The 14,896-nt window shown below is 48.6% G+C and overlaps 3 protein-coding genes across 3 annotated transcripts in view; 1 reads left to right on the forward strand and 2 right to left on the reverse strand.

Annotated features, from left to right (window-relative positions):
• The window catches only part of LOC119129646 (C-type mannose receptor 2-like), a 902,042-nt gene that overhangs the window by 10,306 nt on the left and 876,840 nt on the right, over nt 1-14,896 (reverse strand). The gene's annotated exons all lie outside the window — the stretch shown is intronic.
• On the forward strand, nt 639-7,704 carry b4galt1l (DP-Gal:betaGlcNAc beta 1,4- galactosyltransferase, polypeptide 1, like). The gene is made up of 6 exons (XM_037260430.1): nt 639-1,315; nt 2,976-3,211; nt 4,771-4,958; nt 5,824-5,946; nt 6,042-6,146; nt 7,300-7,704. Exons 1-6 carry the CDS (start codon nt 1,018-1,020, stop codon nt 7,427-7,429), a joined length of 1,080 nt encoding a protein of 359 aa, XP_037116325.1. The 5' UTR covers nt 639-1,017; the 3' UTR covers nt 7,430-7,704.
• tgfbi (transforming growth factor, beta-induced) lies at nt 7,949-14,079 on the reverse strand. The gene is made up of 17 exons (XM_037260286.1): nt 13,852-14,079; nt 13,423-13,521; nt 11,819-11,883; nt 11,569-11,726; nt 11,323-11,487; nt 11,097-11,243; nt 10,881-11,022; nt 10,600-10,812; nt 10,333-10,470; nt 10,137-10,273; nt 9,911-10,047; nt 9,713-9,843; nt 9,415-9,539; nt 9,248-9,350; nt 9,103-9,182; nt 8,722-8,749; nt 7,949-8,641 (listed from the first exon to the last, which is right to left on the reverse strand). The coding sequence occupies exons 1-17, from the start codon at nt 13,968-13,970 to the stop codon at nt 8,580-8,582; spliced, it is 2,049 nt and encodes a 682-aa protein (XP_037116181.1). The 5' UTR covers nt 13,971-14,079; the 3' UTR covers nt 7,949-8,579.

The following is a 14,896-nucleotide window of genomic DNA, read 5'->3' on the forward strand; positions in this document are numbered from 1 at the left end:
ATTAGTTTGTGCTCCGATTTGAAATTAAATTCCCAATTTCATTTTGACAATAGATCTGTACTATTATTCTCAAATGAGGACACTTGTTTTTTTTTTTATGTGTTTTTTTATTTTCAAATGGATCGAGAAGTCGCGCAAGGGGGCAGGGGGGGGGCATGCTTCAGCTTAACGGGGTTGTGAGGTGAACTTGAAAGCAGTAGAAATAGAGGATTCGTGTAACACAGGGAATCACTTATGCAGAAGCCACAAAGAAAGTAGGAATTAGTTGGCAAGATACTAAAACAGTGACATCAGAGAACGGTGAAAATTTGTTGCAAAATTAGAAAGACATGATTCATTTTCAATATCGCCGATATTGCCTACACCAATATGGCCGTTACGTCGGCACGTTAGCCTCGATAAGATGGCCGCCAAGATGTACGTCGCTTCCTGCTACAGCTAACTAGAATTTCAAATTAATGTAAGCAGAAATTACCATTTCAAAAAACGAATTAGCACAAGTAATAACAAATTACTGTTTCAGGGAAAATCTATTACAAACAGTAACAAATTATTGTTTGAGGGGAAAATAAATACAACAAGCGTAAAAAACGTACCATTGTTTTATTTCGAAATGTATAAATGGAAACAGCTGTGCGCGTGTTTGACTTGGGGGGTGGGGGGAGGGGGGCGCCTGTCGAACATTTTAGACTTTGAAAGTTCCTGTCAAGTAGTTTTGGTTGCCGCGCGTGACGTTAATCCGCTTAGGACCTGTGACGTAGCCATGAGGTTTTTATAGAGCCAGTTCTGTCTTTGACTTTGAAGAAGTGTTTGAACGGGACCAACTTGTGTGAACGCTCGTGAGAAAGGCTAACAGAACTAAAGCTAACGTGGCTAAGTGCGAGAACTCTGGAGATCCTGACTTCACTAGTGTCGGGTCGTCTTCTGGCTTGCTTCGTCTGGTCCACCTGAGAGAAGATGGAGGTTCTCGTCAGCAGCTAGCACGGTCAAAAAAACGGAAGTGAGAGAGAGGTCACGATGGCCTCTGCCGAGCCGACGGTCAACTTTAACGTCCTTCACCGGACTTGCAAGCTCGTCGTTCTGCTCTGCTTCCTGCACATCTCTGTCACCGTCTTCTTCTACGTCCGCTCTCTGGACATTCGCTTCTCCTTCGTCCAGAACCAGCAGACCCGCGCCGGCATCACGGGACCCATTGGCACCACAGGAAGCACCGAGGCCGCCAAGCCGCCCCTGGAAGCCAAAGCAGCCGCAGAACCAGATGAGCTTGCGGCAGGCAAAAGCTTGAAGAAATGTCCACAGACTTCACCCCTCCTCGGTCAGACACGTTCATTTTCTGCATCTATTAACAACACTAGCAAACTTTGTAGTTTTTCATGACACTCTTCTTTCCTTAACTCTTTCCCCCTTTTCTGAACCTGCTCGCTAGTTTTAAAGTTAGTTCTGTTGCTTTTTTTATATTTTTTTTTAACAGTTTCTCTTTTTTGTTTGACTCCTTTTTAAACCTGTTCTTGACTTTGATTTTTTTTCATTTCATCAGTTGAATTTATTTTTGGTGTATTCTGTATTTTCAGTTTTTACAGTACCTTTTTTAATTTCATACTTGCAAAACACAGCATATAGAATTGACTAAAGCAAAGCATTTTAGTAAAAAGAATGAATTATGAAATACTGCTCTTAAACACAAAAATCTGACTTTGGAAAAACAAAAGTTAAAATGCCAACATAAACAACAAACCCCCAAAATATGAGTGAGAATAAAAATCCCAAACTATTCTGACACTTGACCTCTGTCGTGGCGTGTTTGAGCACCAACCTCTGCGCGCCGTGTTTCCTCAGCTGTGACCTCCGCCAGATGCCGACGCAAGGCAAGTTTGTTTGTATAGCACATTTGATTGATTGAAACTTGATTGATCCCCAGGGTGGGGAAATTCAGGCCCCAGCGGTATTCACACTTACAGAGCGGGTATATAAAACACACAACTCAATAGGCTCCTATAAGGCTGCCACAAAGAAAGCCAATAAGTGCGAAAGTTAAAAGCCAAAGCAACAAGACAAAGGAAAAAAGTAACAGCGGCCAACCAGCCCCCCTCAATACCAAAGAACACCTCAAAACACACAAAATAGCCTCCACGGGGTCCTTAAACAGGTGTAAGGGCAGTCAAGTTAAACGGCGCCCAATGGACCGTGGTCGTGAATCGGTAAAACATCACAGGACAGGCAAACGTGTGAGCAGCGTCCTGGGCACCCAGTCGGGGCACGTGCAGATGGTCACCATAGGGCAGGCACGGCGAAGGTCGTTGGTTCCGACGAGCACGAGGGAGCGGACGTCCCACAGGGTTCGCGGCTGCGAGGCCAAGGCGAGGTACCCGGCCAGCACCGGCCGGATGAGCAGAACGGCTGTCGTAGAGTCACGCCGGTCCCGACCGATGTGCGCAGCCATCCCGGCCGGCTCCCAGGGGGAAAAAAAAAACATCCGATCCGAAGCGATCTGCACACGCCGCGGTGCGGTAGAAGGCACCAGCATTGCCGAATGGACAAATAGAAAGAAAGAAAAAGAAGGAAATAAAGCGGAAAAGAGAGAACACTGCCGGGAGGCTGCCACTCAGCGGCGCCATACCAAAAAAAAAAAAGACTATTCAATCTAAAACATTTAAAGCATGACAGAATGAGAAGCAAAACACAAAGACATTGACACAAATCGAAATAAAATCATTTCAAATAAGATTAAAATGACTCCAGCCAAGCATCAATTCAGACAAAAGACTGACTTTGTTGATTGATGAAACTTTTACTACAGTTTGAACTTTGAAAACTAAAAGCATTTACAAGGTTATTAACAGCAGCCGGGGGGCAGGCTTGATGATGGTAACTCGTGTGCAGGCGTTTTGATCGATATAACGCTTTGTAATGGCGCCCAGGTCTTAAGGTCACTTTTGTTAGGGTTGACAAATGATCTTGGAATACTCTCATTCCAGTGGGTCCTCTGCGGGTGGAGTTTAACATTCCGGTGAGCCTGGACGAGGTGGAGAAGACCAACCCCAACGTGGGGCCGGGTGGCCGCTACAAGCCCAAGGACTGTGTGGCGCTGCAGAAGGTGGCCATCATCATCCCCTTCCGCAAACGAGACGAGCACCTCAAGTTCTGGCTCTACTACTTGCACCCCATCCTGCAGCGCCAGCAGCTGGACTACGGCGTCTACGTCATCAACCAGGTAGTCGTCGACGCAGCGGCGAGCTGCGACTGCGCGACACAAACCTCAGTATCGCATGCATGGCTTTGACTCATCAAATTGTGGCTGTGGCAGTACCGGCCGGCAAAGAGATTTCAACTAAGCCATTTGGTAACTGCACCTTAAAGGTGCGTACAAGCTGCTTGAAGGGCGCCCCTATTGGTTGACTTCTGGCTCACCCCATTTTCTAATGATGGAACCCCAAACAAACATTTTCAGTTTTCCAATTCATGTTCGGTCTGTAGAATATGAATAAAACAAGTAAAATCCACCTGTTTTTATCCATGTCAGTGGGCGGCCATATTGCCACTTGCTATTGAGTGCAAATGACAGCACAGGTGTCAGGTGGCAACCAATCACAGCTCACCAGTTTTCTAGCGCTGAGCCCTGATTGGTTGAGACCTGAGCGCTGGCAACTATGATGTCATCATTAGTTGACAAAATGGCCAATCCCCGAGATGGCTAAAAACAGGTGAATGATGCTGATTATTAATCAGAATGCTGTGTTTACACTAGCACATACACCATGTGATTGTCAAGAGAATTTTGGGGTTGACTTCCACTTTAAGGATCTCTCGATGTTGTCCATTACGCTGAAAGTGAGCAAATGTTTACGTCTGTTGCCGTTCCTAACATGTTTGCAAACCAATAACTCTGCTTTTCGAATGTTGATTTTGCATCTTGGCATGAACAGTTCTAACCGTCTTTCTTGTTGTGTCCTCCTCCTCGCTCTTTTTAACCCAAACCCCGACAAGACAGGCTGTTCTCTCTGGAGGTGCTCAGACACGCCCCCTCCGCTTGGTGTGAGCCAATAGCAGCTCATCGCAGCTGTCCAAAGAACTACGCCTCCTTCTTGTTCTTCTGCTTCTCTTTCGCATTCTTCCTGTAAAGTCGCGGCACGCTTTTGTATGGCCGGTGGTGGCAGGTGAGCTTGCCTTGCCCTCTTGGCAAAATCAAAGTTGTTTTCTCCCCCAAATACAAACTCACGATGGAAACCTCAAAGGAGTCGGAGCAATATTTGTTCCAGCTCAGTAGCCCAAATCCAGCCGATCCCAAAGGTCCAGTTCCCATGTAGGACTAAACTTTAAAGTGCAAGGAAATATTTATCAAAGGTGTGGACTTGAGTGCGCCGATAAGTCCGACCCTTTCAAGAATGCCCCGCTCGCATTCCAAAATGAGCAAATACACAATCTCTTGTTGAATGCGCCGATGCACTATTTTGCGCTCCCAATTGATGGCAATTTGCCGTTTGGTGTGTACGCCCACCCAGATCAGTGCCTAAATGACCAACGTTGATAAATGAACCCTCAGCAGTTCTTGACACGCACCATAGAAGGCTTCATTATTGTCTATTCATGACACCAGGTACTACTTTTGTCCGAATGAAAAATCTGCGACGACAGCATTGTAAACGACCCCCTCTAGTGGTCAGGTGACACACCACAATAGCACTGAGGATCGACACGGCTGATGAAACCGGACGCCATCTTAGCTCCTTGTTCGTATGTGTGTCTGTGTGTGTGTGTGTGCCCGCGCACCAGGATGGCGATGAGATCTTCAACCGGGCCAAACTGTTGAACGTGGGCTACGCCGAGGCCATGAAGGAGTACGACTACGACTGTTTTATCTTCAGTGACGTAGACTTAATCCCCATGGACGACCGCAACATCTACAAGTGCTTCAGCCAGCCCCGACACTTGTCCGTGTCCATGGACAAGTTCGGCTTCAGGTCAGACGCACACGTATGGCGCTGAACGATGAATCTTTTGGCAATCCAAATCGGGAGCGGATCTCGGACCAAGTAATTCTGCGTTGTCGAGTTTTGACATGTCCTACTTTGGGAGCGGTCACTGAAAGTATCATGCGTTTAAAAAACGTGCGAGAGTTCAGCGGCGGCGGGGTTTTTAATGAGATTTGTCGTCTGACTACTAACACCCAAATAAGTCGCATCGCTTATATGCCTGGAATTAATTGCGAAAAGGTGAAAATAGCAGACCCTTTCAGGTTGGGGTTTTTTTTTTTGGTCACTTTCACAGCGTCATATGTGGGAATCAAACTCGCGGTGTCGTCACACAAGACCGGCAAGTGTGGCCCTACACCAGGGGTCTGAAACTCCAGTCCTCGGGGGCCGCATTCCTACATGTTTTCCAAGTTTCCCTCGTTAAACACACCTGATTCAATTATCAGGCTCCTGCAGAACGTGAGGATGAACTGATCATTTGAATCAAGTGTGTTTAACGAGGGAAACTTGGAAAACATGGAGGAATGCGGCCCCCGAGGACTGGAGTTTCAGACCCCTGCTTTAAGGTTTTCATGCTATGTTGTCATTTTGCGTCAAGTTTGTAAATAGACAATATTGCACCGAAGCTCGATTTGAAGAAAAGGGTTACCTGAGCCGCAATCCAATCTTTTCACAGTTTCGGACCTCGTGTGTGTGTATTTGTGCAACAGTGGAGAGGAAAGTGATGTGCTGTCAAAACTCTCACGATCAACATTTCCTCTTTCCTGCGAGGGAGCGACAGGCTTCCCGTTCCCTGCACAAAATTGTGCATCAGTCGCTTGTAGAAGTCACACACTCTCACTCTCATGTGCAGGTTGCCGTACAATCAGTACTTTGGTGGCGTGTCGTCCATGATGAAGGGGCAGTACCTGAGCATCAACGGCTTCCCCAACAATTACTGGGGCTGGGGGGGTGAGGACGACGACATCTACAACAGGTCGGCATTATTCGCTGATATCAACCGTCATTGTAGAAAAAACAAGAGTGAAGTTTGGGAAACGTTTGTAACAGGTGACTTTGGTCTTTTGCCAGGCTGGCGTCCAAAGGGATGACCATCTCCAGGCCCAGCGGCGATGTGGGTAAATGTCGCATGATCCGCCACGAGAGAGACAAACAGAACGAACCCAACCCTCAGCGGTACGGTAACAGGCCCCTTCCTTCCCTCCCGCTCTCCTCCGTCTCACCTCGTCTCTCTGCTCTTCTCGCCGACGCAGCGCTTTGGCTCGCAAAGTAATGCATTACAGTCGTGGATGAATGAATTCTTTTCACACATGTACACTACCGTTCAAAAGTTTGGGGTCACAAAATTGTTTGGGTGACCCCAAACTTTTGAACGGTAGTGTATATATTTATTTAGATAATTATTTATAGATTATATATATAATCTTCTGTGTAAAAAATCTTATAATATATATGTATACTTATATTCATAGATTATATATAATCTTATACAAATATAAGATATCATTTATAATATTTAATTCGTAATATTTTATTATAATAATATTTACACTACCGTTCAAAAGTTTGGGGTCACCCAAACAATTTTGTGACCCCAAACTTTTGAACGGTATTGTATAAGAAGAAAAAGTATGAAACATATACCAACAAAAATTGTGACTACACAATCGGAAAAAGGAGCAGGAATTTTTTCCGGAACTCCCGAGTCTCGATGCTACAGCGACCAATAGAAGAGTTTTTATTTCAAGATGAAATGTATTTCAAGGTGCGATGTTTGTTCCTTTCTTGAATTCTCCCACTGCTGCAGAAGATCCGCTTGCTGACTTTTTGCCGGCCGCGCGTCCGCCCCACCGAGAGTTTCCTCACCGCGCCTTTATCGCAACGAACTCGCTCGCTCTCCGAGTCACACGCAAAATATTTCACCGTGCGATGATCTCGCTCCAGTCTTCTGGAAACGTCCAGTGTCGTCATTCCTTCCGCATTTCTCGCTTTTCCTCGGCCGGAAGATCCTTTCTCCTCCCCGCCTTTCTAGAAAACTTGAACTGGCTTTCTGGCACGCAGTTGCGGTGGCGAGTAGGTTGCCGGATGTTTAGCTTCTGTCGCTAGCCAGGACGCAGCGCCTTCTTGCTAGCTGCCCTGTCTCTCTCTCGTCCCACTTGCTCGCCTTTTCTGTTCTCCCTCGTCCGCTTCTCTCTCTCTCTCTACCCCCCCACCCCCACTTGCCCGCTTTTTATATTTTTGCTCTCCCTGCTCGCTCAATTCTTGCTCTGGTCTCTCGGAAATACTGACCGCCCGCTCTTTTTTTTTTTTTTTTTTTGCACGTCGCCAGGTTCGACCGCATCGCTCACACCCGGGACACGATGAACAAGGATGGCATCAAGTCTCTGTCCTACAAGGTGGTTTCCAAGGAAAGATTGGCGCTTTACACCAAGATCACGGTTGACATCGGAAAACCGTGACGAGCAGCCGGCTGTGCGTTCACCCTGGCTGCTTTTTGCTATGCTGGACTTTGCTTTTCTCAGCTTTTTTTCATTACTGGTTCCCCTCAATCAATCAATCAATCAATCTTTGACCTTGTTTTTGTATTTTGCTGTTTTTTTGTTTTTTTTTAAGTCATCTCAAATTGGATCCTGCGTTGATCAGCTTTAATCACGCCGATGTGCGTGCGCGTGTGTGTGTTGGATGTCTTTTGATAATCCTGGTGAGAAACGTTGATTAGTCTTGATGTGTTTGCGTCGGATCCATTTCAAATGTTCAGAGAAACGTTGATTAGTCTTGATGTGTTTGCGTCAGATCCATTTCAAGTGTTCAGAATACCAAACGATTTGACTGATTGTTGTTCATTAGATGTGTTGGATAGCTTCCAAGTGACCTTTGGACAAGCAGCATGATTATTCTTCAGCTTTAATTGTGCCATGTAGGCTCCGCCCCATCCATTTTGTGAATTTCATGGAGGACAGATGGTTCTTGTTTTCACAGTAATTGCACACTTGCCCTTGTTTTTAATGTGAAATCCTATTTTTCCTTCCAACATAAAACTTGGGATCAATGTGACACATTTTATAAAACATAAGTGAAACAAATTTTCAAAAGCTTGGTGTGCATCAACTTACACACACACTCGCTACTCTGGAGCTTTATTTTACATAAACATACTGGTCAACTTTGTGACCACGATTGGAAAAACGTCCTCATCATCAACAGTGTCTTGATTGAATTGAAAAAGCAAAGCAACTCAAATGCCGGCCGGCTCCGTTTCCCACGATGCAACATTGGCCACGTCCAAAAGCGGACGATTGATACACGTCTTTGTGGTGATCTGCTTTTGTTAGTGAATGAACTAGCAGAGAGCAAGCGTTGGCTAGCTAGTTAGTAATGATAATAAGCTAGTTAGCATTTAGCAACAATGCTAAGAAGCAAGGAAAGCTTCCTCCAATTTGGACTGCTTTCAAAATTTTGGTTTTGAAGCGCTTTTCAGGGTTTTAAAGCTCAATTCTTTGTTTGATGGCGTGCGTGCAGGTGGCTAGATTGACAACAGGAAGCAAATGAGCCACTACTTAAAAGAAGAAAAAAAAAACATTGCAAATGTTTCACGAGAAAATTGTGACATCACTGAGAGGCATTCATTGTCCTGCTGGAGCGACTTTGAATGACCTTCTTGAAAAGTTCGTCTAAAAAAAGAAGAGGAAAATCAGGGCGTCATCCAGCGTATGAGGAGGTCTGCTTAGAATAGAAAAAAAAATCAACTTACCGTTCCTGAAGCTTCTAGAATCTGAGCTCTGGGCAAAAGACAAAAACATGAACGACGTCAACGAGCTAATTGACAAACGCCATCAACACACCGAGCCGATAATCGGCCACACATCGGCACGTCGGGCCTCTGAAAATGGTGGTGGGCGCACCGCGGATGCTCGGCCACGCCCCGGCGCCAACAACTACTGGATGTAATCGGCTGGTAGCTCGTGGTGGTTTCTCCTCAATCATTAATTGCGCTTCACTTAGTTCCATTTCGTTGCCTAGTGGACTCTTGAAATGAGCAAAAAACAGCCTCGTTCGTGCCGATGGTGCTCGGACGTCAACTCGGTATGTTGAGACTCTTTGTCATGGGACTTGTGATGTCATCGTTTCTCACCATGGAAGAGGTAGCGGAAGAAAACGAAGACCTGAGGGAACCCAGCGGGCCGTCAGCTTGCTCTCGGTCCACCTTGGGAGCTACGAGCAGACAGACGGGCGTCTTTACCGGGCGCGACAAAACCGAGCGTCTCGGACGGACTCACGCAGCGGTTTGACGATGCTGTCGACGCCGTGCACGACGCCGTTGGTGGCCATCAGGTCGCCGATTGCCACCGGCACTCGGTTGACGAAGACCGTGTTGTTCCTCTGCGGGCGGCAGACGTTAAGGGGAAGACGAGGCGCAAAGCGCGAGGGAGTCGCGAGCACTGACCACGCCCAGCTCCAGCTTGTCGCCCAGCAGGGGCTTGAGTCTGGTGTGAGATCCCACGCCGCCGCGGACCACCATCCCCTCACCAAGGTGGTATTTGAGCAAAGCTGACAGCTCCTGGCGGTTTCCTGAAGAGCAGCGGTTGACATTTACTTCCACGCGGTAAATATTTGTCCCGTTGGAAGCGGCGCAGTGCAAATGTTTGTCGTTTAAATCAGCGAGTCGAGTCAACACGTCGCACGAGCGGGGCCCGACAAATGCCGAAAAAGGTCGCTCGCTGCCAACAAAAGGCGTCACTCACGCATCAGCTTGCCGACTTCCGGCTGCGTCATAGCGTGGAAAGCGGCGTCGGTGGGCGCGAAGAAAGTCAGCGCGCCCGCTCGGTTAAGCAGCTCCGTCAGCCCGGCCACTTGGATGACGCCAACCAGAACGCTGAAAAGACCGCACGAGAGGCTCGCCGTGGCGGTTCGGCCCCGAGTCGCGACGGCACCGGACTCACCTGAAGCGATCGTCCGCCTTCAACACGTCCATGACGGTTCCCGTTGGGGGCGTGAGAACGCTGTCCACGGTGAACATGGTGCCGTAGCGTCCCGTCTTGTCGTGGGCGGCCAGGCAGGCGTTCTCGATGCACAAGTTCTACGCCGGCGGCACAAAAACCCGTGAAGCCGAACTGACGGCGCGGGAAGTGAGAAAAGAATCAGCGGGAAGGAAAGTTGAGACGTTACGTTTCTGTAGACCAAGACTCGGAGTTTGACACCCGAGAGCGTCTCCAGCTCCTGATTGTGATACAAGGACTTGGACGACAGCTGTTCCTTGACGATGTGATTGCTCATCACCCTCCGCGTGTCGCCGCTCACGCTCCCTGTCAACGGCACGCGGGTCAAGAGCGGGCCCGACAAAGGCCGTTGACCAGTTCCTCACCTCTGAAGGCGTCGTCCAATGGGGCCAGCATGGTGAGAGCTTCGGAGCCCTTCAGGTGGTGGCTCAGGCCCGCCTCCACAAACATTCGGGTCGCCGTCGCCACGTTGGAGCCTTCGGCCAGCTCCAGCAGAGTTTTGGCTGCAAGACATGGTTTTTTTTTTTTTGCTTTTGACTTGTTTTGCTCATTTGGAGGTTTTAGCTTCTTCAGTGCTCCACTTTGACTCGTTTCTAGCTAGCAGTGCTGTCGAGCACTAGTTTCCAGCGTACCCGAGTCGGGGATGAGCAGTTCGTCGATGTAGTGGATGACGCCGTTAGTGCCCAGCTGGTCCTTCTTAACCACCACAGCTTTCCCGTTGACCGTCAGCCGATCTTTGTCGCATCCCACTTCCAGCACCGTGCCCTGCAGCGTCTCCATCGGCGTTCCCGACACGATGGACTCGGCGCAGCGCATGTTCTTCAGGATGTGGTAGTTGAGCAGGTCTGAAAGCCACAACGTCAGCGAGGCCGGCATGTGAACAGCGGAACCTTCAGACGTGGCGTCCCTCTACCTCGAAGAGACACGGGATCTCCCAGAATTCGGTTCAGGGTCTCCGGCGGGATCTTCTGGAAGGCCTCGTTGGTCGGAGCAAAGATGGTATACTCACCCTCGCTCTCCAAAAGGTTGGTGAGGCCGGCGGCGGCGATGGCCGTCTGAAAGGAAGCGGTGCGCTCTCGTCAGCGTGACGCACCATCGAATCACGGAGCGAGAGCCGGCCGGCACTCACGCGCAGCGTCTCGAGGTCGTCGTCCACGTCCATGAGCATGTGCACGTTGTTGGATATGGCGGTAATGACGCGGTCCACCACGTGCACGATGCCGTTGGTGGCGTGCTGGTCCGGTTTGATCAGACGAGCGCAGTTCACCGTTATGATCTGAACGCAAAAAAATATATATTTTCCACGCGTGTGTGTGTGTGTGTGTGCACGTGCGCGCTAGTGTGTGCGTTGTTACCCCGTTGGAGTAGTGGTGCACGTGCACGTGGAAGTCCTGATACATGGAGGAGAAGGAGGAGCCGTGCTTGAGCTCTTCTGACGTCAGGCGGCGGTTGATCATGTGATAGTGGAGAGCGTTGAGCAGCTCGATGTTCACGTTGCTCACCAGCGCGTCCAAGATCTCCTGCACGCACCATCAAAGTTGGGGATGGAAAGTCCGCTTGGTCAAAGCGCAGTTTGAAAAAAGAAGAAGAAGGTTCCGGACCGTGGGCAGCGCGGCCCAGGCCTCGTTGCTGGGAGCGAAGAAGGTGAAGCTTCCGGGACCTTCGATCTCCTCCCTGAGTTGGGCTCTGTCGGCATACATCTTGGTGGTGGACGCGCCCACCGCCCCCACCGTGTTGTAGATGTTGACCAGAGGCAGCGCTGTAAACGCAACAAGAACCTCAACCCTGGGAAGCTCGACGACCAAAAAGGAAAACTCGCTTGCATTTGGTGTCAGAGGTCAAAGATCATACCTGCAGGGCAGCCTCTCTCTCCAGGAATCTTCTCATAACCCGGACAGCACTCGTATGTCACCACCCTGCGCCGGGTCACACATCCTCATCATCACGTCGGTGACATTACGTCACATGACTAATGCTCCATGCAATCAGAACCAGCCTCTACTCGCTGCCCTTCAAATTGGATTGTTGGTGGAAATGCAAGTTGAGGTGGGAATGCCTTGATCCGTATAAACAACATTTTTCCACTGGACCACCTCATCGAGCTTAGCAGATGCGGAAATTCTTGTCTTCTCGTAAAAGTTGTTTGTAAATGTTTTTTTTCCGTGTGTACTTTTCCCCTCCACGTTGTTAGTAAATAAGAGTCGGCCTTTTGTGTGCACGCGCGTGTGTGTGTGTGTGTGTGTGTGTGTAGTGAGAAGACCAACGCAAGCGAGCACTTTACAGGGGAAGCGGATCAGCGCAAAGATCGGATCCAGCTGCCAGAGCTGACACCGGGCCTGAAAGCTTGGCTCTTGACTTCCTGTTGAGATTTCCATCATAAATGAGCCTCATGAAGTTCTTATCCTTGGAGAGACCGAGAATCTGCAGCCAAATGTCTGCAGGGCACTCGGCACATTAAAAAAAAAATAATAATCTGGCTGTGAAAACCAAGAAAAGGAAAATCTTGAAGATTTGACAGCCATTTGAAAAGAAAAAACATTTTTCCGTCTTCATTTCCAGCTCAAGCGAGTGAAGCCTTGTTGAAGCCTTTTTGTCAGACCCGCGACACGTTCCTCTGGGTTTTGGAACATTCCGGCACTTCCCCACAGGAAGTCCGACTTGTTTTCCAGCAACTGCGGTGCGAAAATCTCAATTTGTCTTTCATGAAAGTAAAACCGCACGGCCACAAAAGAAAACAAAGGCTACAAAAAGTGCGCTTTTTCCTCAAAGGCATCGTGTGTGTGTGTGTGTGTGTGTGCGCGTGATGACAGACCCAGATAGGGTCGGACGCAAACCAAGACGTGACTGAGCAGGAAATGGACAGACGCCGCCTGGCTCGGCACTCACTTGACCTCGTCCACCAAAAACGCAGCCAATCAAATGATTTTTCCAGACGGCCACTTGGAATAAAACAAGAACTAAAATACCGGAGGTCACCACCAGGGGGCCGTCATGAGCACAAGGAGAGCCAGCAGCGTTTTCTGTTGTTTTTTTCAAACTTTACTTCATTTGGCCACATATGGATGTCGTTCAAATAGAAATGATGACGACAGTTGCAAAGGGACTCGAATTTCTTGTTCAGGATGTGAATTCTCTCCCGGTGCTCAGTGGCGATGTCATGATTTATTTTCATTTTGATTCTAAAATTTAAAATCTTTCGAATCGAAACCTCGATTTCACAGATTCTTTTCGTGAACACTTGGGTCTACTATGCTACCGTTTTCAAATGTTGGTCGTCATGGTGCTACCAGGAGTGCTAAATATTTTTGCCGTGCTAACTGATGGTAAAGTCTTTAGAACCACGGGAATTTCCCCCTTTTGCGTTTTTGTAATTCTGATTCGCTACTTTTGTAAATTAAGGACAGTCGTCGCCATTTGACAGCACAGCATGCCTCCCAGGGGGCGTGGCTACTCACGTGGGCTGGTTGCAAATCTTGCGATGGTACCACTGCTTGCAGTTGGCGAAATATTTCTTGTCGCTGCCCCGCGGCTGCTGCATGGCGCACACGTTGGGCCTGCAGGGGGCGACACACAAAACAGCATTTCATGTCATTTAGGCAGCGTTTCTTTTCTAAAGAAACACACACGTGGACGATGCGTACAAGTCGTCGCTGTTGCAGTAATATTCGACGGGCTTTTTGTCCAGTTTTGCTTCGTTGACCAACTTTCAGTGACATTTGTTTCCCTGGCCAACATGTTCACTTTTCATTTAGAGACAGTCCGAAGAGCCTTTGAGCATCATGCGAGAGCTTTGTGGCTCAGAACAGGAACGTGTTAGTCAGTGAAGCCAGGCGAGCAGTGAGCGGTTAGTTTGCATGAGACGAGAAGTGTTCACTGTTTGTCACCCTTGCTGGCGTCCCCGGACGCGGCTGTGCTGCAGGACGGCCTGGTACGGCGAGCGGGCGGCGCTCGGACTCCCCCAGAACAAAACCAACAAGAAGGCGAGCGGCCAACGGGACTTCATCCTCGCGCAATTTCTTGATTTCCCTTCTCACGCTTTCGTTGCCTGCTTCTTTCTGTCTTTCTTGCGTTTGCACGGCTTCTGCTTGCTCACTTTTATGCCAGAGAGGGCGGGGGTGGGGGGGCTTAGGGGGTCTGCAGCTCACTGGGCGGAGACTTCCACTAATGCGTCGACCGAGAAAAGAGCGTTCTTTATTCGTTTCATTCGTCACCATCAATATGTTTGCTTGTTTCATTCGGTTGAAGTTCATTTAGAAATTGGTCAACCTGTATAGTCAATGAGTGATGACGTCATCCATGCGAATGACAACAACACGTACACACACACCGTGTCGTGTTTAACTTTTGTGCTGGCTTTGTTCACTGAAGCGGCTGATGACGTCACGCGAGCAAGGCGACATGTGGAGAAATGATGGAGGAGTCTTGACGAATTTCCTGGCGCGAGTTGAGGTTCGTGCTTTTCCAACATTCACATGCTCGAAGCCGCACAAGGCGGCGGTGTTGAGGAAAAGTCAACAAGTCTCCTGCTGACCCCATCTTGAGCCTTTCAACACACGTCCTGTGCGCATGCTGAAAGCAGATCTGAAAAATCCAAATCCCTCCACAGGTGGCAAATTTCTCTGAAATACTCCCAGAAAGGGGACAGTCTCAAACGTTTCATGGACGGAAAAATGTTACGTCTCTTCATCTCGGAAAACTGCTCACCAAATTTCACATGCATGACAACCTCTCAACCTTCATGCTCACGATATTGTTGCAATCTCAACTATGTATGAATTTCTGAGCGTGTCTAAAATGTTATTACGAATGTGTGAGGACAATTAAGCACGAGCATCCACAGAAGGGACTCGCAATTCCGGGGGCGTAGCTAGAAACATCTCCGTGAGGTAGCCAGTCTGATAAAACACCCCAGCGAGGGGTGGCTGTGCG

Source organism: Syngnathus acus, chromosome 10 (genome assembly GCF_901709675.1).
Source record: "Syngnathus acus chromosome 10, fSynAcu1.2, whole genome shotgun sequence".
In the NCBI taxonomy this organism is placed as follows: Eukaryota; Metazoa; Chordata; class Actinopteri; order Syngnathiformes; family Syngnathidae; genus Syngnathus; species Syngnathus acus.